This window comes from Ostrea edulis, chromosome 9, assembly GCF_947568905.1.
Source record: "Ostrea edulis chromosome 9, xbOstEdul1.1, whole genome shotgun sequence".
In the NCBI taxonomy this organism is placed as follows: Eukaryota; Metazoa; Mollusca; class Bivalvia; order Ostreida; family Ostreidae; genus Ostrea; species Ostrea edulis.
Genome location: NC_079172.1, coordinates 19,615,057 through 19,640,895, shown reverse-complemented (window position 1 = coordinate 19,640,895; position 25,839 = coordinate 19,615,057). Strand labels below are relative to the sequence as shown.

Sequence of the window (25,839 nt, the reverse complement as noted above, 5' to 3'; positions counted from 1 at the left end):
TGCTCTTTCCAAATATTCATTTAGTTTCAATTTAGTATCAATAACACTAATAATGATGTTATTTAAGTGTTATACACATAAACATTATACATTAAGTTTGGCCCCGTCCTGGATTCAGAACCCCTACCCCGGGATCATGAAATTTACAATTTTGGTAGAGGCCTTCCTGCTCTACATCACTATGCATTTAGATTTTCTTAAACGTGCGGTTGTAGAGAATAAGATTTTGGAAAATTGGTAAATTCTTAAATTTACAGTTTATGCTCCCCTTGTCCCAAAGATGCTTCATATCAAATTTGAAAACAATTGGAATAGTAGTAGAAAAAGTTAAAAATTTCTATTGTTCACACATTTAATAACTGACCATTTTGGCCCCACCCCGATACCAAAACCCCTACCCCGGGGATCATAAAATTTACAATTTTGGTAAAGGACTATCTGGTCTTTTTAAATATCCATTTAGTTTCAATTCAGTATCAATAGCACAAAAGAAGATGTTATTCAAGTGTTTTACACATAAACACTATATACAAAGTTTGGCTCTGCCCTGGGGTCAGAACATCTACCCAGAGGTTCGTGAAATTTACAGTTTTGCTATAAGCTTTGTTGCTCATCATTACTATATACTCACTTTCTCTGCTACTATATACTCACTTTCTCTGCTAGATGCCCAGCAGTAAAGATGATTTTTTTAAAAATACATCAATTTTACAGTTTTTACCCCGCAATTAAGGCCCCTTGGGGGGGGGGGGGGGGGGCTGTCATGAAATTTACAAAGTTTGGTCTCCTTCACCTACAGATGCTACATACCGAATTTGATCAAGATTGGCCCAGTACTTTCTGAGAAGTTCTTAACGGGCGACGCACAACAGACGATAATAGCAATAGGTCACCCCAAGTCACACATAGGTCACCTGAGTTACTCAGGTGACCTAAAAACTGGCTTAGATCTGCCATTTTACGCTCACTTTTGCTGTTTCAGGGTAGTTTATCGAAAACTAAAGTAGCTATATAGGTTTTAATTAATTTTACGATATTTACTAATCAAGTAAGATTCTATTATAGCTTAAGGACTTCAACTAACATATGGAATAATATTAAAGGTGCAAGCAGTAACTCTGGAGCAAACGGTTCGGAGTTCATTGGCAAAAATTGTTAATTTATAAGTATAGACTTCCAATTATTTTGCCATTTGTTGTTATAACTGACCTATGACCAATGGAGTATTGTGCCTGCTGCCCCTAGTATTTACTATGTTATATATAAATGAATGAAATACTGTTAACGTCCGATACAAAAAACTTCATAAATTTTAATAAAAATTCAACTTGTAAAAATACAATGAATCATTTGTTAATCTTTTTTAACAAAGCTTTCTTTTTTCACTTTTTTTTTTAAAATTGCATATGACATAAGACATAAAGTTGCTAAAGTGAGAAACATACATTCTGCAGACGAGATACTGTACATGTGGTCCATGCATGTACAATGTATGAAATGACCACAGCTTCAATCACACTTCAAAGCATAAAATCTTGTATTGAAATGTACAAACAATTAATTAAACGCATCATTCTCTCCAACAACCCTTCCCTTTTTTTATTTATCAGAAGGCGCCCTTTTTTAAAAACTATTTTCTCGACAAAGTCTTTACACCTCTTTGTTTTTCTGTCTACATCGATATGTGCACACAACACTATGCACTTCTGCGTCATTTAATGACATCTTCTGGCACTTCGTGCAGGTCCTCCAGGGTCACGCCTTTAGCGGCCAGTTCCTCCAACACTCGGTCTAAAAAGGTGGGATCTGGATAGCCAAAACTGTAAAGAGGAAATGGTATGTAATACATGTATTTCAAATTCTGAAATGTGTATCAACCTCTCTTATTTTTGTTTTTTGTTAAAAGTAGGTCAAACTTCCAGGTCAGGGTGAAAAGATCACACACCATCGCATCACATGAAAGGTCTTTTTGTAAAAAAAAAAAAAAAATGTATACATACAAGATATGAAAGCCCTAGCTTAAATAGTACAAGAGATTTTTTAAACATTTTCCCCATATATCAGCATAAACATTTTGATTCCCCATTGTGGCCACACCCTACCCTTGGTGACCATGAATTGCACAAACTTGGATCTACTCTTATGTCAGAAAGCTTTGATGTATATTTGAACTTTTCTGGCCCAGTGGTTTTTGAGAAGAAGATTTTGAAAGATTTCCCTTATATCACATGTAAAACTTTGATCCCCTACTGTGGACCCACCCTACCCCGGGGGATATGATTTGATTTGAACAAACTTGAATCTGCACTATGTCAGGAAGCTTTCACATAAGTTTGAACTTTTCTGGTGAAGTGGTTCTTGAGAACAAGATTTTTAAATATTTCCCCTATATACATATATGTGTACTCGCACATAAAGATCTGATCCTCTATTGTAGCCCCACCCAATCCCCGGGGGTGGGGGGGGGGGTGTCATGATTTGAGCAAACTTGAATCTGCTTTATATCAGAAAGTTTTCATGTAAGTTTCAACTTTTCTGGCCCAGTGGTTCTGGAGAAGAAGATTTTTAAGGATTTCCCCTATATACTCGAATGTATAAAACTTTGGTCCCCTATTGTGGCCCCATCTTTCCCCTGGGAACCATGATTTGAACAAACTTGAATTTGCGATATGTCAGGAAGCTTTTATGTAAATCTGAACTTTTATGGTCAATTGGTTCTTGAGATGAATATTTATAAATGAACCCCACCCTATTTTTTGCATTTTCATGGTTAGCTCTCCTTTGAGATGTGTACCAATTTTGACTGAAATTGGTCCAGTGGAAGATAAAAATGACAGACAGACAGATTCTTTACCTAAATCATTAATTACTATAAAAGTTTTTGCTTTTGGTGACAAAATACAAGCTATCTACACAGCATACGATCAATGCAGAAATCGATTAGTAGAAATTCTTTCTGAAGAACAGCTTAAAGGGACTGGTTAACATCTTTTCTGGGGTTTTTTTGGAAGAAAAATATATTTTTCATTTTCGATGGTAAACATAAAAAATAATACTGGTACTCATTTAATGTTGACCGCCAAATTTTGAACTTCTGAATGCAACAATAAAAGCAATATTTTAGCCTTAAGGAGGTATGCTACACCAGAGATATTTGATATGGATGAAAAGTGGAGGATAGGTACAACAATATTTTGAAATTGAAAACTTTCAGATTTACTTTATTTAGTCAAAAAATGCAATTTTATTAGAAAACCATCTGGAAAAAAAATTGAAAACCCTTGCTGGACTCGAACACACGATCTACAGTTCAGCAGTCGACATGCTAACCTACTGAGCTACTCAGTTGGGCAATGATTTTTGAAATGAATAGACAAATATTGCTGATATTTATATTTTCATCCATGTTTTAAAACATTACGACAATGTAGAGTACATCCTTAAATCTGTGTTATGTAAACAAAGACTCAAATCTTTTTATGTTTACACACAAACTAGTAAAATGTTAATTTTATTATTTAAAGCACCTTAATTTTGCACAGTTACCAATTTAACTTTTAGATGACACATTTTAGCAAATGAATACTTGAAATATGATAGATATAATAAACTTAGATCAATATCCATTTCTTTTTGAAAATTTTGTAAACATTAGTCACACTGCAATGTTTGTTTACAAAACAAATAACAAACTCTCTAATGTTCTACCTTAATGTTTTTGTGAAATCTTTTTCAAAAACACATTAGACATTAGATTTTGATCATTAAATGTGAAAAACAAAATTTGGGGGAACTCATGAATCAGTCCCTTTAAACTTTGAATTATGTAAACATATACAACTCAATAGATTTATTCATTGTTTTTAAATAGATTAACTCTATTGATAAATGATTTGTTTGAATACTTTATTAGATTATTTTTTCCTCCTTCCTCATAGGCTTTGAATTTTAGACCTGATGTTAAACAACAACTTAATATATAAGTAAAAGATTTTTGTTCATCATATGAAATGCTGGTCTACTTACTTTTCCGGACCACCTGTCGGGGACGTTTTATGATGAACATCATTCCATGTTACACAGTTATCTACCCCTGTTGTTCGTGATCGCCCGACAGTGAACACTAACTTCCTGTTGAATGCCACCCTTAGCAGCCTCGCTACGACCCGACCTTTATCATTGTCTGGAAGATAGCCAGTACGACTGGTACCATAGTAACGCTGTCCTGGGTTTGGGTGTTCTGGCTATAACAAAAACGGAAATAAATCATTCAGATTAATCACATGAAAAAGTAACTAGTAAGTTATTCCTTATCATTTGTATTCCTATAGATGACAATATAAACAGTCATCTCCTGTAAATAAATATATATATATATATATCATAAGATACACCAAATTACCTATATAGCTACATCTTCATGAGCATGTTGAGAATGGGTACTAATAAAGTTTTATTCAGAAATTTGATACGTTTTGGGCAGCCAATTGAAAATGGCAGTGATTTTCAAAATTTCAAGTTTGCCATTTTATTCACCATCCTTAATTACCATATTACTTCCCACATTTTTATCAAATATTGGTTTACGCATTTTGGAGGTCAATTTGTAAATAGTGGGCAAGCCATTTTGAAAATTTCAAGTTAATGTTTTATTCACCATCCTCAATTACCTTTACATACCAAATTTCATTTACACATACCTGACATTGTAAAAGTTTGAGGCATTAAAAATTGTGTTTTACAATTTTTCTATAGACTTTTTTAGTAAAAATATGAAACCCCACCCCCTTTTGCAGTGTTTTTCACACAAATTTCAAAAGCTACCTTTGGCCTATCAATTTGGGAAAAATCATAAACAGTTTTGGATATTGTTCTTCCATGTTTGAAAAATATACATACATGTATATAAGTATTGATTTTTGATTCTCCAATTTGTACGTTTTGCAAGAGGGATTTTGAAACTATTGATCACATATTTGTAGAATGTCCATGTGTGAAAGAGATCTGGTATGGAATTGAAGAATGGCTTTACAAAAAACTGGACAGGCATATTAGTTTTGATAGACAAGCAATTCTTTTTGGAAAATTTGCTGATAAGAATATACACAAGGTGGAAAATTTGATGATTCTTATGACAAAGCAATACATTTATATCAGTAAATTCTCAAGTATAAGTAAATTAAGTATAGATATATCCAAAAAAATTTATCATTGATAGAATTAAAGTTGAAAAACTTTTGTTGTTGAAAAACTGTGGGTATAGGGAGATTGAGAGATACTGGCAAAATATTTACGATAAATTACGACTATATTAGTGAATCAAAAAGTCTTTAAAACCTAAGATTGTGTATTATATGCCCTGCCCTACTTTATGTGCTCTTTCTTTCTTTCTTCCTTCCTCTCTCTTTATATTTACGAAAATGTCTTTTCCATATGAATATGATGGTATTATTGTGTGGAGTTAAATTACATGTACATGTATATAATGTGAAAGTGAAATAAAAAACAATAAATTAAAAAAAGTATTGATTTTTGTAACTATAGCTTTGTTTTTCAATCTTTTCAAATAATGCTTTGAATTTATTATGCAACAGTGCACACAGCATGCACACAATAAAATGGACATTGTACAAAGTTCTAAAACCACCTGATTAAATGAAAAAAACATCCTGCTACTATTCAACATTTTCCTTATCATAAAGTTGAAATAAAGCTCTAATCATTTAATCTTCCTGGGGAATTTTGATACCATTTTGAGAGTTTATAAGAATTTTTGTGAGGGGAAACTGTCTCAAAAAAGTAGTTCTCATGTATGAAAAACACTGTTAACCAGTCAACAGGGGATGCTTACTCCTCCTAGACACCTGATCCCACCTCTGGTGTGTCCAGGGGTACATGTTTGCCTGGCTCTATTTTGTATTTCTTGTGAGAGTTGTGAGATTGATCACTGTTTGTTATCTTCACCTTTCACCATTTTGATACCCCAAAAATATGCTTTTCCTCCCACATATTACAAAACTTAAATGCTTACTAGGATCATCGACAAACATACATGTAGGCCTACCACACCATTAAATATTGCGAACTTATACGACACTGTTTCCAAGATCCACTCCAGACAAGTTTAGAAAACAATGTCTCCAAACTTCGTTTGGGAGACTTAATAATAATGCAAATGTATATCTTATTGAAATATGAATTCATGAGGAAAAGGGGGTATCAATGAAACCTAAGAAAACACAGCCCCCACAAAATATCAAAGTGATTCCACAGTATTCAATATCAGATTTACAGAAAATTATTGTTATTATTTTATTCATTTATAAAGCGTAAAATTACATATAGTTTCTATGTGCTGTACAATGTTTGTGCTAATAATCAATGATAATATACTAATAAAAGACCTGCAAGAGCTACATGTATAAAGGAAATGATAAAACAATAGAAAGACTTAGTGTGGAGAAAGAGGAAGAAACAAATCTGAAAACAATTCTAAAAGCAACCACAGTGCACCATGAAGACAGATGCTTTCTTACCCCCTGTGTCCCATCAGAAAGATAGATGCTTTCTTACCCCTGTGTCCCATAAGAAAGATAGATGCTTTTTTGCCCCCTGTGTCCCATCAGAAAGGTAGATGCTTTCTTACCCCCTGCGTCCCATCAGAAAGATAGAAGTTTTCTTACCCCCTGCGTCCCATCAGAAAGACAGATGCTTTCTTACCCCTGTGTCCCATCAGAAAGATAGATGCTTTCTTACCCCCTGTGTCCCATCAGAAAGAGAGATGCTTTCTTACCCCCTGCGTCCCATCAGAAAGATAGATGCTTTCTTACCCCCTGCGTCTCATCAGAAAGATAGAATGATGCTTTCTTACCCCCTGTGTCCCGTCAGAGAATGAGTAGTATACACGAATGATGCCTTTCTCTGCAAACCCAGGCAGCTGCTGTCTCCTGTCTCGGTTTATCTCCATGTAACCATCAGGCTGTGTCCCCATAATCTTTCCATATGCAGTAAAACATATGGGACATTGTGGTTTGTACTTGAAATGGCTGTCAATGCAGTCTCTACAAAACTCATGTGAACATTTTTCCAAGGTCTTCTTGTTTTGTACAAAGTCCATGCATATAACACACTCACTAATTGCATCCACTTCCATTGGTTCTTCTTGTTGAAGGGATTGTGTCACACCTTGCTCTCTTTGCTGATGTTCTGTCGTGCCTTGGCCTTTTAACATGCTACGGGCGATCTGCATTCAAGAAAGCTTCTATGATCAATATATAATTTGAAATATTGATTCATAAACATATTCTGTTCACGTTAAATTAAATCATCTATTTTCTACCCACACACCACCTCTACTCATTTCATTCCTCCCTAACACCACTTGTTACAAACAACTTTTTCAAAATGATGAAAACAAAAACTAAATTTAATTTTTTATCAGTAAAATGAATATAATTCACAGTATGGAGTGCGATTTAAATTCCCATGATTTCTCAATTAGTCAACACAAAACAGTGGCAAAAAATTGTAAAGAGTTACATAGCGAGGGTAAAATATCCTTGAAAATCTAAAAGACCACTTATTTGTTTACAATCTTATATTTGTACTTATCACAACTAAAGTTAACCAATTGATGTACATCAACTCTTGCATCCATTTTTTTCTGGCATCAAATGCAATTGTAACAGGAAGGGAGAAAATGCAACGGACCAGACCGGGATTCGAACCAGGGCCCCCTGAATCTCTAGTCAGGCGATCGAATCCGGCTGACCGCTACACAACATTCAACTTGTAAATTATAACTCATAGATAATAGATATATCATTATACAGTCCAAAATCATAACAATTTTAAAATTTTCATATACAGTACCCATAAAAGAACATTTTGAGCTCAAAGCTGATTTGCCAGAGGCGTGGTTTACATCGAATAAATTCTACTTTCGTTTTCGTTTGTTATCGCGCAGTGGAGTACTTCACGACTTACCGTAAAGAATTGTATGCGTTTAAAATTTTTTTTTTATTGTTATCTGGAGTCAAAGACACACACCGGAGTTTGATAAATGGAATATATACAAAAACAAATCATTGCTTCAATGTTGTGAAATGTACTACGTCACGCATTTACCTTTGACGTTCAGATTGTAAAATGTCTATTCTTTATCGATCCTTCTCTTCGTTACATTCTAAAGTATTATATTTCTAAAGCCTCATTTCCACTTATCGACTTGGCTGTAAACAATAGCAACATTTTCAAAATCCAACCAAAAAAGCGTTCAAACGAAATTGACGTAAATAATATTTATAATATTGTTTTTAATCTATGACAACACCGGAAGTCTTATATAGGCTGCTAAATAACAACTGCAGAAATGAACACTATTTATCCGGAAATAAATTACATTTTTACCCATCTTTTTTTTTTAATTCCCCATTTTTCCTTGTTCTTTCAATAAAAAAAACAACCCAGATGCTTTACATGAAAAAATTTAGGACATCACAATTTTTGTTACATACTAATACGTGATAACAAAGTATCTAATCTGCTTGTTGAAGCCTTTCTAAAAATACACCATTTAAACCAGGTATTACAGGTGACAATAGACGCATATTGGAGAAAGAGAGAGAGAGAACAAAACCCAAAGGAGCAAAACCTGCATGTTTTGAAGTGATAAATGGTGTAGCTGTATTTCTATTGACTGGCTTTGACATGAAATTCCTACTGTTGGCACACGCGCTCTCAAAATGTAAACAAATTCTTACTTAGAAAGAGGAAGTTAAAAAAGAAATACCTGTGCAGATATAGTATACCCATGAACGGTAAGTATCTAAACTTGAATGTTTTTCTTGCTTACTGAATACTGATTTCACGACTAGGAAATGAAGTAATCGTGGACTGAGATGGGTAACTTCATACGGATATGAGATATCGTATCGGGGGAAAAGATCATAATGTAAAAATTCGTTGTAAACTTATTGTTTACCTACAATGTACCGGTGTCATTCATCTATATTTGTGTCATTGATCGTGTGACTAATTGATTGCGCTTCTAACAGGTAGACATGTACAGTGGTGATGCCCATATTTAACATATATATTTTGAATACAACAATATCAATGGGAAGATAATTTCACTTGGGTACACATCATACCTGTATACATTCCACGGGTGAGTGGGAAAACTAAAACCTGTATATAGAATGGGATGACAATAAAACCCCGAGTCTGGTAGGACACGATTGATTTACATTGTACTTTCTTACTTTGAGACTGTATGTTATTTTTACACATTTAATGGGAGTCCCATAGATTACAAAGCTAACCTGTCGCCTTGCTTGACTCTCAGTGCCCTATATTTAGCCGTGCCGTATAGACATGCATCTCTTTTTAATTTTTGTTCGCTGACACAGATTTTGGAACAGTGTGTTATATTTTATTGAAAGTAGACATTAACGTCAAACTATATATCCCTGTGAGCTCGAAATAAAAGGCACTACAGAGTCGTCCACTTCTGCTTCATATTTAGACATTTTATTGAAAGTAGACATTAACGGCAAACTTACAACTCAAATTTATGACAAACGGGATGATTTCAGCTTCTCCATCGTCAACTTCCCATATCTATGTACATGTAGCAATATTCCATTATTGCCTTCATATGGTGTTTGTATCTCTCAACTAATTCGATAAGCAAGAGATTGTTCTCCGTATGATAAGTTTTTTAATCGAGGCAGGCCACTGACAAACAAGTTGATGGTGCAGGAGTTTCAACAGTCTCATTTTAAGTCAGCATTTCGCAAATTCTATGGTCGTTATAACAATCTAATTTGCCAATACAACCTATCATTGGGTCAAATGCTGTCTGACTTGTTTTATACCGATTGTTAGGCCGTCCTTGGCACACTGATTTTGACTACGGATAACTCTGTTTACCTTATCAAGATATAGGGCTCACGGGGGTGTGACCGGTCGACAGGGGATGCTTACTCCTCCTAGGCATCTGCTCCACCTCTGGTATATCCAGGGGTTCGTGATTGCCCAACTTTCTATTTTGACGACCCACCCTCTTTCAGAACAGAATTTCAAACTTCGTTTGCTCCTTTCTAATCATTGCATCTCCTATTATCTTTATGATCACTCTATGGACGTTTTAACTGGAAATGGACAGCAAAGTTAAGTTATACTCCTATCATTTCATTCACCTGGCTGATTTGATAACAAACCCCTTCTCCCAGTCATTGGATATATTTTCGTGTTTCCAAATGTGTTGACAAAGCTGATGATTTTGTAGATGTCAATGTCTGCCTTCAATATTTTAGCAGCGACAGAAATAGAACCCGGGGATTTGTCATCTATACGCTTTTGATTGTCGCCTTGATTTCTTTTGTTGTTATTCCCCGAATATTTTCCCCCATAGACTAGATATTTTGGGATATCTCCTTGGTTTATGATATTAAGAACCCCTTTGACATATTCTGCCCATCTCTTAAAGGGACATGGACACGGATGAGCTGAAAATTTTATGTTTCCATTCTTATTGTTTACAATGCTTAACTAATCTATCTATAATGGTCAAGCAAAATTTGAATATCAGTTTCTGTGTTACAAGTGAGATACATCACTCACAACTTTTTGTTATGTAAACAAAGCTCGTTGTTTTAATTGATCACGTGACAAGTCAAATATTTCCCTTTTGTTTCCTCATCTGAAGACAGAGTTCTCCAATTTTACCCCGACATTTGCAATGCTTAAGGACGTATTTGGATTTGTTATAGACTTTTGTCAAAAGACTTGTAAGTGTTTTGATATAGCTAATACCCATAGTTATCTCAAATATTTCCTATGAAACCATTTTAATTCATTTTTTCATATTCACAAATCTTAACCAGAAAATTCAACGGAAAAACATTGCCAAAAATTCACATTATTTCAAAATGTCTTTTTATTGGTGTATTTCTGTTTGATCAAATAATACCCCCAACCCCCAACCCCCCGTAACTGCACAATCTGCTCCTCTCATGAATCTTACATCTAATAATGTATCTACACGTACTGACGAGTTTTTCCATTCTCCATTTAATATTATTATGGTCATTCTGTTTTTGTGTCAACCACCCTTGTAGTTTTTCGTGAGACACCCCACCCCTTTAACCTCACACACAACATAAAGATATATATAAAACACTCGGTATTTAGTGAGAATATGATGAATGTATATGTAACCATAGAAACGTTATATGACACAATAATACTGATTAATGAGATTACGCGTAGTTTTGCGTTAAATAAATAAATAAAATTTATATAGCGCCTTATATAAAACAAATTACTCTAAGGCGCTTTACAAGGGTAGCGGTGAGGAATACAACAATATGAAAAAAACCACACAATTAAAGGAAATTAAATGACAGTATGACATAAAATCTTACATCTATAAAATTATCAAAATAAAACATTATTATTAAGATCGATAGTTAAAAGGTTTTTTTAACAGTACGCAAAGTATCTAAAAAGTACTCTAAAATGTTAAAAGCTAAAACACCATTGGCATAAATGTTCTCGGGAAAAATTACTAGATACACATAAAAACAAAATCACAGATCACAAGACGAAATAGGTGGGTCTAGCCTATAAATTTCTTTTAGAATTGCTAATGATATCAAGATGAAAATATGTTCAACTACATACTTGACAACGCAATGGATTCAAGGAGAAAGTTGTGACTGTAATTCGCCACCGTTGCTACATGTAACTTATCGGAGCGAAAACTGAAAATTAAATTTCAAAAAAAAAAAATTAAAACACAGTATTTGCAATGGAAAATACTGACAGAAATTCCATTACGTGTGAGTCTGAGACTATTTGGCCTTGGGTAAGTGGTTTTGTTTATCTATTCGGATGCAAGAAGTCACATTTGAGATACAGTTGTACATTTTGCCTAAAATGTATTAATCTAAACCACTTAAGATCACATGTAGCCTTAGCAACATGCTGGACCATTTTGAAAACTAGCATTGTCGCCAAATATGTCGCCCTGGATAAATAAAGGCCTTATCATTAATGTAGAGCAACAACGGTGCATCTGTACCAATGTTGACAGTCACTTCTTTACATTAAAAATCAACAGACATATTCCTTTTCATTAATTTGTAAACCGATCGGTTTAATGGAAATGATCTCTGACTGACCTATTACGTCATTTCTCTGATAACACACACTTTCGGCTTTCTTCCCTGTACGTTTTTAAAAGTCGGCAAAACATCGTTTCGGAGACCCAGATTGGTTGGGAATGGATATGCATTGCTTGTATGCTTACATTTTCTATGTTATAGAATAAGATGTTATATGTACGGATGTATACATATAGCTCAGCTTACGTAATTGTTACACTATCCTCACATTTCGATTTCTTTAAATTGATACTAAGGTAGCAAGCGGTAACCAGTTCTTCTGTTCACGATGTACATGTATGACATCAAACCTGGGGACCAGGGGAAGCTCGCTTAGTTCCCGCCATTAGTTAAAATGATGCCATATATACTTTGATAGTACAAATATTTTTGACATTTTCCGATCCGCTGCCAGGTCAAACATGGTACTTGACAACCGAGATGTGATTCCAGTATGCAATGGCCACTTATTTCATTGTACATATCAAATTTAGAAAGCTACAGGTATATATAGCTTTTTAGTGTTTATGTTTTGCAGATAATGAAGATACATGACCACGATGAGTGGGGAAACATTACATCGAAAAGAACTACTAGAGGAACCTCATAGACATATAGGTACATATAGGTACTCAGGCCAATAGAGTGTAGGATACGACAAGTATTTATCAAAAAGCCGTTTATTTCAACCCCCCCCCCTCTATGCAATGCATTGGAAGAGGGGGGGGGGGGCAATGATGAGCTAAAGAGAAAGTGGGATGTGTATATATTTGATATTCAACGAACACAATTAAATACTGTAAATTCTAAGGGTGTGTTTGCGAAGAGGAATTGAAGAATATTAAGTATATAACATGCTGTAGAAAATCAAGCTTCACGCGATACTTCTTTGTAATAAATATCAAATTTTGAAACCTATTGTTGGTTCGATACACAAAAGCATGTTATGCGTATGATCATTTTTGAAATCGAGACAGGCTACTGACAATATACATTTATTCCATGAAAGTGAAGAAGATCTAATTCACTTAAGAAACATCATATTTCCCGAGGGCATTCAATAAATCGTTTATTATATCGATACGAAGCAAGCTACATGTACAACATTGCAATTGAAATTCAAGATACATTATGTCATCAAAACTCAAAATAAACTAAATAAACTATTTACCTTGACAAAGAGTTTGAGGAAAATGTACGAGGCTCCCGAAGGGATGAAATACAATGAGAAAGTTTTATTCTCCCTTGCACGTGACTGTCTAGACCAATTAAATAACGCGTTGTATAGATTTATCCTATTGATGTATAATAAACAAGACAACAGGAAAGGTATTAAACTTGTACTAACAAGAGGTACTGTGAGCAATGCTCACTAAGAATACCCCCCCGCTTACCCCAATCTCCCAAAGGGTGTTGGTAATAGGTATAAACTACCTCTTTTCTGAGTGTAAAAAACAAATGGCATGACAAACCGAACCATATTGCTACTTCGATGTCAAGTCCGCGTGACCTTTGACCTTTTGACCCCAAAATCGATAGGGAACATCTTCATCCCATGGGTAGTCCATATGTATGATATGGTGACTGTAGGTGGAAAGGATAACACTTTAGAGCCCGGAAACCCTATTGCTACTTCGATGTCCAGTGCGCTTGACCTTTGACCTTTTGACCCCAAAATCGATAGGAAACATCTTCATCCCATGGGTAGTCCATATGTATGATAAGGTGACTGTGGGTGGAAAGGATAACACTTTAGAGCCCGGAAACCCTATTGCTACTTCGATGTCCAGTCCGCTTGACCTTTGACCTTTTGACCCCAAAATCGATAGGGAACATCTTCATCCCATGGGTAGTCCATATGTATGATATGGTGATTGTAGGTGGAAAGGATAACACTTTATAGCCCGGAAACCCTATTGCTACTTCGATGTCCAGTGCGCTTGACCTTTGACCTTTTGACCCCAAAATCGATAGGGAACATCTTCATCCCATGGGTAGTCCATATGTATGATATGGTGACGGTAGGTGAAAAGAATAATGCTTTAGAGCCCGGAAACCATTGCGTCTACAGACGGACGGACGGACGGACAGACAGACGGACAACCCGATTCCAGTATACCCCCCCCCAACTTGTTGCGGGGGGTATAATAAGCTGGTATTACAGGGTTTCAACAGTCTCGTATACGTGTCAAGTCAGCATTTAGCAAATCCTATGGTCGTAAGTGCAAATGCAAATGATATGTTTCATACTGATTTTAGACCGTTCTTTAACTATTGATTTTGACTACGGGTTACTCAGTTTATTTTTAGTTATCTAAATATAGACTCACAGCGAGTGTGATAGGGTCAACAGGGGGTACTTATTTCTCCTAGGTGCACGATCCCACGTCTGGTATGCCCAGGGGACCGTGTTTGCCCCACTCTTAACTCTTAATTTAGAATTTAAAAGATGCTTAACGCCAACTCTTTAATGTTAACCACAGACATATTGACAGCTAACCAATGTTATGTCCCTTGCTACCACCTTGCAGTGAAAATCCCTCTTTTACATTTTACACTATCAATTACATGTAGCTGAATTACTGTTGAAAGGACGAGTGAATTGAACCTCTCGGACTATGATGGATGGGTTGCCCCATTGCGGAGCAACACGACAATAAAAAATCATTCATCCAAAAATGGAAGTAACTGAAAAAGAAGACTAAAAATTCGTTTTTCTCGCTGTAAAATTGTTGTCATAGGACATACATGTGACTTCGGTAACTTTTGATTGCATTTGTGACGCATTTTCTTCAACTACACACCCTTACAAAATTTACGGAATAAAAACAAAAAATGGCATATGAATACATAATTTGAACTGAAACATCAACATTTTACATGCTCTTTATATCCCTATAGGAGCCCAAGATCTTCTGAAACAGACAGCTAGTGTATCTCATAGTGGCTTTTTACGCAAGCGCGGGAAATTGGAGAGATTCGTTGGATCAAACGGATTATTCAAAGCATTATTTTCAGAGCTTTCTAAATGTAAGTCAATGTTTCAATATATTTATCGCCTGATTTATCATTTTCTATTTATAGATGTTTGATGTTTTTACTGAACGGTTTTCGTAGGGCGTCAACGTTTCGTTATCATTGGACGAGGGTGCCTCTATATATACGCGGATGAACAGGGAAGAGCCCCACTGCAGTCCGTATCCCTCAAAGGATACAGCAAGTAGGCAATATATTAATTTACGATATATATATCTCAGCATTTTATATTTACCAAGTCTTTGTCAATAAAAACTTTATTGTATTTTATTTCTCGACGCAAGTACAAATGATCATTTAATGTGACATGGAACTTCTTTTAAAAAGTATCATTCAAATTCATTTCAAAGGAAATTGCTGTACAGTTTGTTTGGATTATGGAGGGCATACGAACAATGGAACCGTGCGATTATTTCTGGATAATCGGCTTCACCATAGCCCCACAGGCCCGTAGAATGTCCTGTTTGTTCGTTTCAGTTTATTTGTTTGTTTGTTTGTTTTTGGTGTTTAATTTGTTTTTAAACGCCCATCTTTAGACGGAAGGTATCATGGTGCAAGGCTTTCTGTTTTTATTTTCATATCCCTGTCTTTTATGGAGCTGAAACTTGCTGCGTAGCGTTTTTATGAGTCATCCTACAGATCATGGTGTAATTTCGATTTTCGATCTCCGTTGCAGGAGTTTCCCCCCTTATTTGAAATTTAATGTTATATGGATGGTGCATGATTTGTTCATCCAACTCCTTCCCCAGTTTTCAAGTGAGAACCTTCTTACTTTACAGAGTGTTGGTATGGGTATTGAAGATGTGTATATGTCAATGATTTTGAATATCGTCTAGTTTTGAGAAAATTACAGGTTGTTAAACATGGTCAAATTTTAGGAAATATTACATAGAGAGTGCATGATTTCCCCTCTAACCCCCTCCCTACAGTTTTCAAGTGAGGACCTTCTTTTACAGAGTGTTTGCATAAGCATTGAAGATGTACATATGGCAAGAATTATGATTTTCATCAATTTTTGGAAAAAATACACGACTTTTCATTAATACGATGCCAAAAAAAAATTAAAAAAAATTGCATATTTCTTGGTGGTTTCTACTATGTACAGTAAGTAAAGTTCTACAACTCTTGGCTTACAAAATACAACCAACATAAGTGTGTGACGGGCTCATCATGTACCTCTTGTTTTTGCATATCAAACTTTTGTCGGATACATACCCCCACACCCTCACAAAATCGTTGCTATGGGTCTCTCCATATTTCCTTTATTTCCATACCCTCAAATGCGAAATTTTAATTGTACAATGTGACGTAAGGGAGTGATCTTGTGACACAGCTGTTACGTCACTTCAAAATATGAATAATCTGTCTTTCCAAGTGTTTTATCTCCATTACATGTACCATACATGTAAATGTCTGGTGTCACGTGATTCACGCGCATATAGATCGAAATATACAAGAAAACTGCTATCCAAATTACATTATCAAGTGGTCAATCAATGTGTCAGCACCATATGGTGTATTTTCTACTGGCAGAGTGGTGAGACCGCCTGATACAATGGGTATAGAAGTGGATACACGAAGATGTTTCCAAGTGGTTCCTGCCAACGAAAGGACAATGAAAACTTTCATATTTGGTTGTGCAAAAGATGGCGAGAGAAAGGTACTGGAATACTTTTGACACAGAAATTAGCTACAGTAGTGCATATATCCAATAATCAATATTTACCTCGGTATCTTCTATCTTGACCCGTATTTACCGTCATTTTTTCAATGGAATTTCGGAGTTCGCATCACAGTAGTGACCTTGCTTTGAATTTGTAATATGCCATTATGTTCACACTGACCCTGATATTGAGATAGACGTGTTGAGATAAACATGTTGAGATAGACTTGTTGAGATAGATGTGTTGAGATAAACATGTTGAGATAGACTCATGTTGAGATAAACATAATGAGATAGACAACATGTTGAGATAGACTTGTTGAGATAGATGTGTTGAGATAAACATGTTGAGATAGACTCATGTTGAGATAAACATAATGAGATAGACAACATGTTGAGATAGACTTGTTGAGATAGATGTGTTGAGATAAACGTGTTGAGATAGACATGACCGGGTTTACCTATTGCCGGAGGCGTTTCAATGTAAATGAAAAAATCTCAAAAGGAGGTAAACCTAAAACAAACAACTGAATAATGCTGAGAACGGTTTATCCATGCTGACATGAGACCTTTATGCTACTTTTTTTCTTTAAAAAAGGAATGGATGCAGAAAATCCGAGAAGAAATGCTTTTTGCCAATGCGGTGAAAGATGACAAGTAAGATGTGGTTTCTTCTCTCTCTCTCTCTCTCTCTCTCTCTCTCTCTCTCTCTCTCTCATGGAATTCATGATTTATTCACTATTGCAGAGAAATATCGGGGACTGAATCTGATGAATATGTGTATTTGGAGAGGCCTGTTATCGACGCTATCATAAATCAGAAAACTCCTGAGAGACCAGGAATTCCAAAGAGAAAACCTCCGAAAACACCCAATGGTAATTTATAAATATCCAAACATCAAAGAATGTCACGTTGTTAAATTGTTGATAAACCTCGCTAATGTTTGTATTTTCTCGTTTTATCGTCAAATAAATTTATAAATTCTTAATGATTGCTCTCCATATGGTCAGACTTTTACACAATTCAATACAATGTTTGGAAATACAGATTTAAAAAGATACATCTAAGGCAAATCAGGCAATCAATAGTGTTGCTTAGAATATACACAAGTAGGACCGTGTTCGTTTCTATTTATAGAGGCGAGGAAACATATTTAGCGTGACTTTGTTTTTAAAATAAAATTCCATTGGTAGAATTGAAAATATCAATCCTGGGCTTTTTATGCATTCAAACAAACTTTGTCAACTTCAAAGGGCGTCAGACCCGATAGAGAACTTGTAATTTCTATTATATTTTCTACAGTTAAAGACATATAACATTTAGAGAATACTTAAGATAAAGATTCGAAACTATCATGCCAAAAGATTTATTACAAAGCATTGCATTGAACTTACGCTCTCTGTATAAACCTGGGGATTCAAAATAAGACACTATACAATATACTTGACTATATCAGTAGACCCACTTTTTGCACATGATTTAAAATTGAAGCAACAATGAAGAAATGCATACAATCTTGTAACACATGCACCTATTTCTCTCTACACAGAAACCGGTGATTCCGACACAGATTCTGACTACGACCAAATCCCCGAGGAGGAAATGAAAAAAATCCGATCCAAACCTTTACCTGGTGAGTGGAATCCAATCAAGATTGTATGATCAGGATCTTCTTAACTCTCTCTCTCTCTCTCTCTCTCTCTCGTAAATTATTCTTTGTACAGCAATCCATAATGATATTCAGAAGAAAAAAAATCAAAATTCTTAGACCTCTATTTAAGGATTATACAAATTTACAAAAGAAACACTTAAAGCAACAACATCTCTTGAGGATTTCGTCAGATTACCAACGCAGACTCTCAGAAGAAAATATGTAAAGTATCCCTGTCACCAGAGCTATGAACGGTAATATTCAATAATTAATTTGTGCATTATTTTGGATCTAGAAATCCCTAAAGAAGACAATGAAGTTGTGAAAAGACCAGAAAAACCAAAGAAACGACAAAATGTGGTAAGAATTCCAACGCCTACATGTATTTTAAGCTTTGCATTATGGCGTTGTTAAATTGAAAGCATTTTATCATGCATGTTTATTTTTCCAGAAATCAAGGAAGACCTCCGATCATGACGAGTATTTGTTTGACAATTCTGACAGGAGCCAAGCAATTGAGTAAGTAACCAAACATTATAGACTAAAAGGTTACTTTAATTTATATGTAAACTTGTAAAAAAAAAATTGTCTCTTTATTTTCGATATTACTGCGCATGCTGCTGCACGTTTCTCGTTAGTTTTCTATTCTAGTTAAAGTATTTAATAAATTGTAATATCATAACACGTGTATGTTGATACATGGATGTAGTTGTTTTGTGTGTGTGTGTGCACATTGTTTTGTACATGATTCAGTTGTTCATTTTATATTTGTCTGTTGCAGGTAAGCAATAGTTAATTAACTGATTTATCTATTATTATTAGATTAAAATAATCATTGTGAAAATTTGATATCATAAACAGAATTTTATCCAATCGATTGAGTGGAACATTCTTGGTGCGGAAATCCAGGGCAGGAGACCAACAGGTAAACCTTTAGATCTTATACTAAACATGGACATTCAACAGAATACCGACAGTCATAGTCATTTTCACAGCTATAACATGTCGTGAGATGTTTAAAATGGTTCTATAATCACTGTAAATAGCCTTGTTTATTCCAAAGACTTGCCAAGTCAAATACACCATCTTCCTTCGCAGTGATCTATTTTGTACATATTCTTTGCAAGAAATTTTGCATTTATTGAATGGCAGTAATACAAACTTTACAACATAGAAACTAGTTCTTAATTTTGTATTTCAAAATTCCAAATATACAGCATAGTAATTGATCAGCTACGCATCTGTTTGCAATATTTATTTTTACATTTGAAATGGCGAGCTCATTCTTGAAATATGTATATTATAATATTGTGCAGAAGAAACCCACAGAATACGGATTTCACTTCAAACCATACTGATTTTTAATACAATGAAAAACTGATAAAGAACATTATTAAAGTGGGTAGTCCGCTAGCCCTTCCCCTCGTCTCTCAATCTAATTAGAATTAGATCTTATGATCCGCTCATCTACTATCGTTTTGATATGCTAAATATATTAGTTATGGGGAATTTACAGACAATAGGACTAAGTTAACATTGTTTCTCTCGAAATATTAACTTCAATCACTCAATCTATTAGGCAAATCTATATTTGAAACCATTTTTAAAATTCGGAAGCAAAATTCTTAGGCAATGTATGAAAACATTGATTTATGATCTCCTTTTATGAGTAATACCTCTATGTGGGACAATTTTCTTCCGTGTGGTCCTTCATCAAGCCTATCAATGTCGAACATACGAGGACCCCTCCCGACTTATTCGTTTCAGAGCTGCATAAGCCTGGAATGGCAAGGACTTTCCAAATCCAGTTGGCAAGACAGCATAGCAATCCTTCCTTTGTGTAATATCACGGCTTATTTCCTTTTCTTCCATTTTTAATACGTTTACGTCAAAATCCTGTAGGCCTAATACATCTTCAATAACCTTTTCGATTATGGGCACCATCATTTTTATACTACCCGAGCTGTAGTTTAGAACCGATGATTTGATTGGAAAAGCTAGAAGAATTTGATTGGCTGCCAATTTCCCCGCATAATTCAATCTGAGATGACCTCTAATGGGAAGTTGTTAGATCGTAGTGTAGCGACAGTAGAAAAGCGGATCATAGGATATAATTTTAATTAGCATCATGTGTTTGCACAATCGGGAGGCCTCGGGATCCAGACTATCAACGTTAATACACGTCATCACGTGATGTCACATATGACAAGGGGGATCATTCTAAAATATTTAGACTGAATCTTTTCTCTCATATTTCTTTTGAAATTAGCATTGTTTTCATCATACAATGAATGTATGTGTGTTGCAAACTAGTTCGATCCGCTTTTTAGTATCATGTCTGTATAATCATTAACAAATATGGAGTGTAATCAAGGTCAAAGGTTACACTCGCTGTTCCGTTTAACGTAACACATGGGTCAGCCATATAATATTTTAATAGTACTTTAAAAATCTGGTTTATATTTTTTGAAAAATACATAAAAACATAAGTATAGATAATAGAATATCTCTCTTTGTTGCTTCATCGGGTAATGAAGGTAGCAATCATTGCTGAAAAAATTACATAACCCGCTTACGCAATGCTTGCTACCTTTATCCCCCGATGAAACAACAAAGAAAAGATTAATTTTATTGTTTAAATATGTTCCCATATTCATTATGTTTACAGGGTTTACGAATTTTAAATACAGCTTTTGCACAATGCTATATTATACATGAGGTCCTGAACTGCGATGCCTGCTAGCGCTTCATGAGGAGAATGTTGGCGTGAAGCTTTGCTGTTCATACCCGTCATGTATTTTCAAACTGAAATTTATTTTTTGTATTTACGTTATATTTTACTTTTAATTCTGTCGGAATATTCCCAGGCGTTAGAATAATCGTACTATATTCAACAAGATTCATACGCACATCGTTAACATTGATGAGAAAATGGCTACCATTCCAATTCGTAAAAAGATCGAAGGTAAAAGTGCTGGAAATGTAAATATAATGAAATGCATTCAAATTGTTTTATAGGTATTATCTGTTCAAACAGAGGAAGGCATGAAGGAGTATAAGATATATCCAAAGGTTAGTCATTAATCAACAAATTAATCAGAACATGTTGATACACGTGAAAGGTGAAGATAACGAACAGTGATCAATCTCATAACTCGTATAAAGGCGAAGATAACGAACAGTGATCAATCTCATAACTCGTATAAGGAATACAAAATGGGCAAACACGGACCCCTGGATATACCAGAGGTGGGATCAGGTGCTAGGAGGAGTAAGCATCCCCTGTCGACCTGTCAAACCCGTCGTCAGACATAGGTCTTGATCAGGTAAACTAAGTTATCCGTAGTCAAAATCAGTGTGCCAAGAACGACCTAACAATCGGTATGAAACACGTCAGACAGCATTTGACCTAATAATAGGTTGTATTGCTCAAATTATAAATATTATTCGTATATTGTCCTAAAAAATTAAATGATATCGTTTTATTATCAATTAATGCCAATCTAAGTGCTCTGCCTCGATGAAAGCTCTCTGATTGGGTGAAATCCGACAAAGTCGAAAAAATCATCAGCACGTGCCTTTGAGATGAATTCTTCAACAACAGCCAAAAATCACTGGAAATTTGAAAAATGATACAATTTCTGAATTATTCTTTGGTTGTCCAAAGAAAACTCGCACTTCAAATCGGTTTCGACTAGGTCTTGCAATCGGAACATCACTCGGTCTTTTCCGTTAAGTCGAGATAAAACGGAAATTTAAGATTAAACAAAGGTCAGACTATATAGTGGGGGAAAATCTTTCCCGATTTCGAACTTCACAGAGCAATATTGCATCGAAGTTGCCACATTTGATAATAAACAATTCTAGGCTAATTCTAGGTTAATTGCAATGTAAATTTTAAAGGCAATATTAAAAATCAACTCATCACCAACCATGTTGTCATCGACTTTTGTTGAAATTTTCAAATAAAGTAATGAAGATGAATTTTGAATCATTAAGATATTCGATCATATAATAAAACAATTATTAACATTTTTCGGTCAGTATGATGGTTTAACTTCCCTCGCAGTACATGAAGTACAAACGAGCCCGGTGAATATTGTACTAGCTAAATCATCGTATTGACCTCCATAATGTTAGTAATTGCATAATATGATTCCCTTCAGTCTGATGCTGGTGAGAATTTAATAACCGGGGGATTTGTTTTTGTTTTTTCTTCTTCAACAGCCTGACGGACTAACAATCGATCATAAGACGTATTTCAACTCAATAGAAGGCCTTGTAGATAACTACAAGCGAAAAAGTCTTCCAAACCGAACAACCACCTTGTCACGTGGTTACAGTGTTAGTGAGGGAGAATAGTTCTGGTGGTTGATACCGGTAGTGCCGGATGCAGAAGACGTCTACTTCACGAATCACTTTAGAATTAGTTTGATATGTGTAGGAGACATTTTACTTCAAGTTCATAGAATTTGTAAGACTGTAGGCATAATTCATATCTTCTAAAGATGTTTTTATTTTTTTTATCATTGTAATTCGATGTATCGGCATTTTAGATCATTTAGAATATCATTAGCAGGTGCTTCATTGTGATTTGAAATAACCTATTCATGTGTTATAGACTGACTCTCATAGCTTATTATATTTTCATTTTGGGGATGATACATGCAGATTTCATGGTGCGTGTACCTGTGAAGGAGAGTATATAAGTAGAGTTTTTTCTTAAACAAAAGGCAGATTTTCTGAATATGTAATATGTTTGTCCATGTATGCTAATATCTAGTATTTCATTTGAGAATGATTTTTTAAAGCTCTATGGTTCGAATTACAATATTTTTTTCCATCTCGTAAAAACGCTATTAAATCATCGCACGTATGTAGTTATGAGACTGTACGACATATCATGAATTATTTCACCTGTTTTAACCCAAATAATTTGATTTTAAATCGATGTTTACAAATAACCGCGTCACTCTATGGAGCGCCAAATTAACATAAACTCAAATAATTGAAGATATCTTCAATTATTTGAAGATATCATCAATTCATTTGATGTGCGCAACAATTGAATTAAAGATCTCTTCAAATAATTAATGACATCTTCAATTCTGAATTATTGCGCGCATTAATTGAATTAATGAGAGCATTAATTCTTCAGCTGAATTGATGCGCGCTTTAATTGAATTAATGATCTCTTCAAATGAATTGATGATATCAACAATTGAATTGATGCGCGCTACAATTCAATTGAAGAGAGCAATAATTGATATAATGCGCGCATTAAATCAATTAACGAGAGCAATAATTGAATTGATGCGCGCATTAATTCATTTGATGAGAGCAATAATTGATTTAATGCGCGCATTAATTCAATTATTGCTCTCTTCAATTGAATTAATGATATCTTTAATTCATTTGAAGAGAGCAATAATTCTTTTAGAGAGAGCAACTATATAATTAAAGATATCTTCAATTCAACATATCCACAATTGAATTAATGATCTCTTTAATTGAATTGTTGCTCTCTATAAAAGAATTGATGCGCGCATTAATTCCTTATACAAAAGCATTGTAAATGATTTAAATATATCTTCAATTGAATTAAAGAGATCATCAAATTATTTATACCGAGCTCTAAATTAATTATTGCGAGCAATATTTCTACTAAATTGATGCTCTCATCAAATGAATTGAAGAGAGCAATAATTGAATTAATGCGCGCATCAAATCTATTATTGCTCTCATTAATTGAATTAATGCGCGCATCAATTGAATTGAAGAGAGCAATAATTGAATTAATGCGCGCATTAAATCAATTATTGCTCTCATTAATTCAATTGATGCGCGCATTAACTCAATTAATGAGAGCAATAATTGAATTGAAGCGCGCATTAATTCATTTGACGAGAGCAATAATTGATTTAATGCGCGCATTAATTCAATTAAAGAGAGCAATAATTGAATTAATGATATCTTCAAATAATTGAAGATATCTTCAATTATTTGAGTTTATGTTAATTTGGTGCTCCATATCACTCTGCCATTTCAAGTGACAGTCACGTGACCAGTTCAAACTTTCAAATCATCGGTGGTCTTATCTGTGTAAAGCTGTGTATTTTGTTATAACCGTACCGTACTATAAGTTTAATAGAAATAAAAATATCAAATACCTCTTAGTAATTCGTTGTTTTACGCTCTTTCAGCCTTAAAACTAGGCATTTGCGTATGAGTTAATACATCATGTTGGAATTCCCCTGACGCGCGTGGGTCTATTTATAGACGTCTATTATGGGATGATTTATATATGTAGCCACTATATTTACTTTCTAAATAATATTCGCACTGTTTTCTTTTACATGCAGATGTTTTCAAGCATGTAATTAAGGGAAAGTTAATAACTTTATAAAGTAATTAATCTGCTTTAAAGAAATTATGTACAAAAATAATACATAAACATCGGGTCATACAGCTTTAAATATATTTATCAAATGTGATAAATCTGACAAATCTGTCATTTGATGTTTTGAATATATGTACAGTGCATGCTAAATGTATTTACAGTGTTATTTAGTTTGAAGGTATAATCTGTTGTCATTTTTCTTTTAAAACTAATAAATAGCTTGTCATGATTTTGTTATTTTTTTTCCCATGTGTTCCTACTTCTCGGGTCAATGATGATCTCCTGAAATATTTTTGCAAGTACCTCTGGCAAAACTTTTATAGAAAGATTAACATTCTCCTGTAGAAATAGAAAGAAGTGTTGATGTTTTGTTCCTCCGACTACAAAACACAAGTAGGAGTTGTCTTTCTTTGTCTCAAATGCATTGTGTCACCCTGGGAAACATAATTAAGAGACTAACATATACCGGTTTTATTTAGTCTGTAGAGTTGCTGCTGCTAAGGGGGGGGGGGGGGTGTTGAAATCGCCCAGTTTACATGTATATGTTAGTCTTCCTATCTGACGTTTTCCACGAGAAAATTAAACTTGATGTAAAATCACCTTAATCATTCACCCCGTGGTTAGATACTATAAGACATAAATAAGTGATGCTCTGTGGTCTTTCTAGAATCCCCCACACGGGAGAGACATCACCTGCTTAAACTTGGTGGCAAAGTACAATGTGCACGTGTGTGTTGGCGCGCAAGATAGGGTGGATAGCACACGTGTCTGGACGGTATACACCAACTCGATTGATTAAATAGAAACGTTTTGGTCACAGTTGTCTTTCTGTCTTTTCTTGATGTTGAGAATATCTAATAATTCAAAAACTAACATGATATTGAAATTTTACTGTCGACCATTGGTGTGATGTAATATA

At 34.7% G+C, this 25,839-nt stretch overlaps 2 protein-coding genes across 5 annotated transcripts; one reads left to right on the top strand and one right to left on the bottom strand.

The window, feature by feature from the left end:
• Positions 1–1,294: 1,294 nt before the first annotated feature.
• On the bottom strand, positions 1,295–8,357 carry LOC125659015 (probable E3 ubiquitin-protein ligase DTX3). Of its 3 annotated transcripts, none has more exons than XM_056148785.1 (4): positions 8,128–8,357; positions 6,872–7,243; positions 4,027–4,244; positions 1,295–1,820 (listed from the first exon to the last, which is right to left on the bottom strand). In XM_056148785.1, the coding sequence occupies exons 2-4, from the start codon at positions 7,229–7,231 to the stop codon at positions 1,712–1,714; spliced, it is 687 nt and encodes a 228-aa protein (XP_056004760.1). In that variant the 5' UTR covers positions 7,232–7,243; positions 8,128–8,357; the 3' UTR covers positions 1,295–1,711. The 3 variants fall into 3 exon arrangements, with proteins under 3 accessions (XP_056004760.1, XP_056004759.1, XP_048746480.1); XM_056148784.1 differs by having other exon boundaries at positions 7,873–8,337; XM_048890523.2 differs by having other exon boundaries at positions 7,987–8,337.
• Positions 8,358–8,551: 194 nt separating this feature from the next.
• On the top strand, positions 8,552–25,150 carry LOC125659309 (SH3 domain-binding protein 2-like). 2 transcript variants are annotated; one of them, XM_048890934.2, is made up of 13 exons: positions 8,552–8,819; positions 12,709–12,788; positions 15,072–15,200; positions 15,288–15,390; positions 16,740–16,866; positions 17,468–17,526; positions 17,617–17,744; positions 18,419–18,502; positions 18,816–18,880; positions 18,972–19,039; positions 19,382–19,445; positions 21,539–21,592; positions 22,748–25,150. In XM_048890934.2, exons 2-13 carry the CDS (start codon positions 12,722–12,724, stop codon positions 22,880–22,882), a joined length of 1,083 nt encoding a protein of 360 aa, XP_048746891.2. In that variant the 5' UTR covers positions 8,552–8,819; positions 12,709–12,721; the 3' UTR covers positions 22,883–25,150. The 2 variants fall into 2 exon arrangements, with proteins under 2 accessions (XP_048746891.2, XP_048746892.2); XM_048890935.2 differs by having other exon boundaries at positions 8,576–8,819; positions 12,693–12,788.
• The last annotated feature ends 689 nt before the right edge of the window (positions 25,151–25,839 follow it).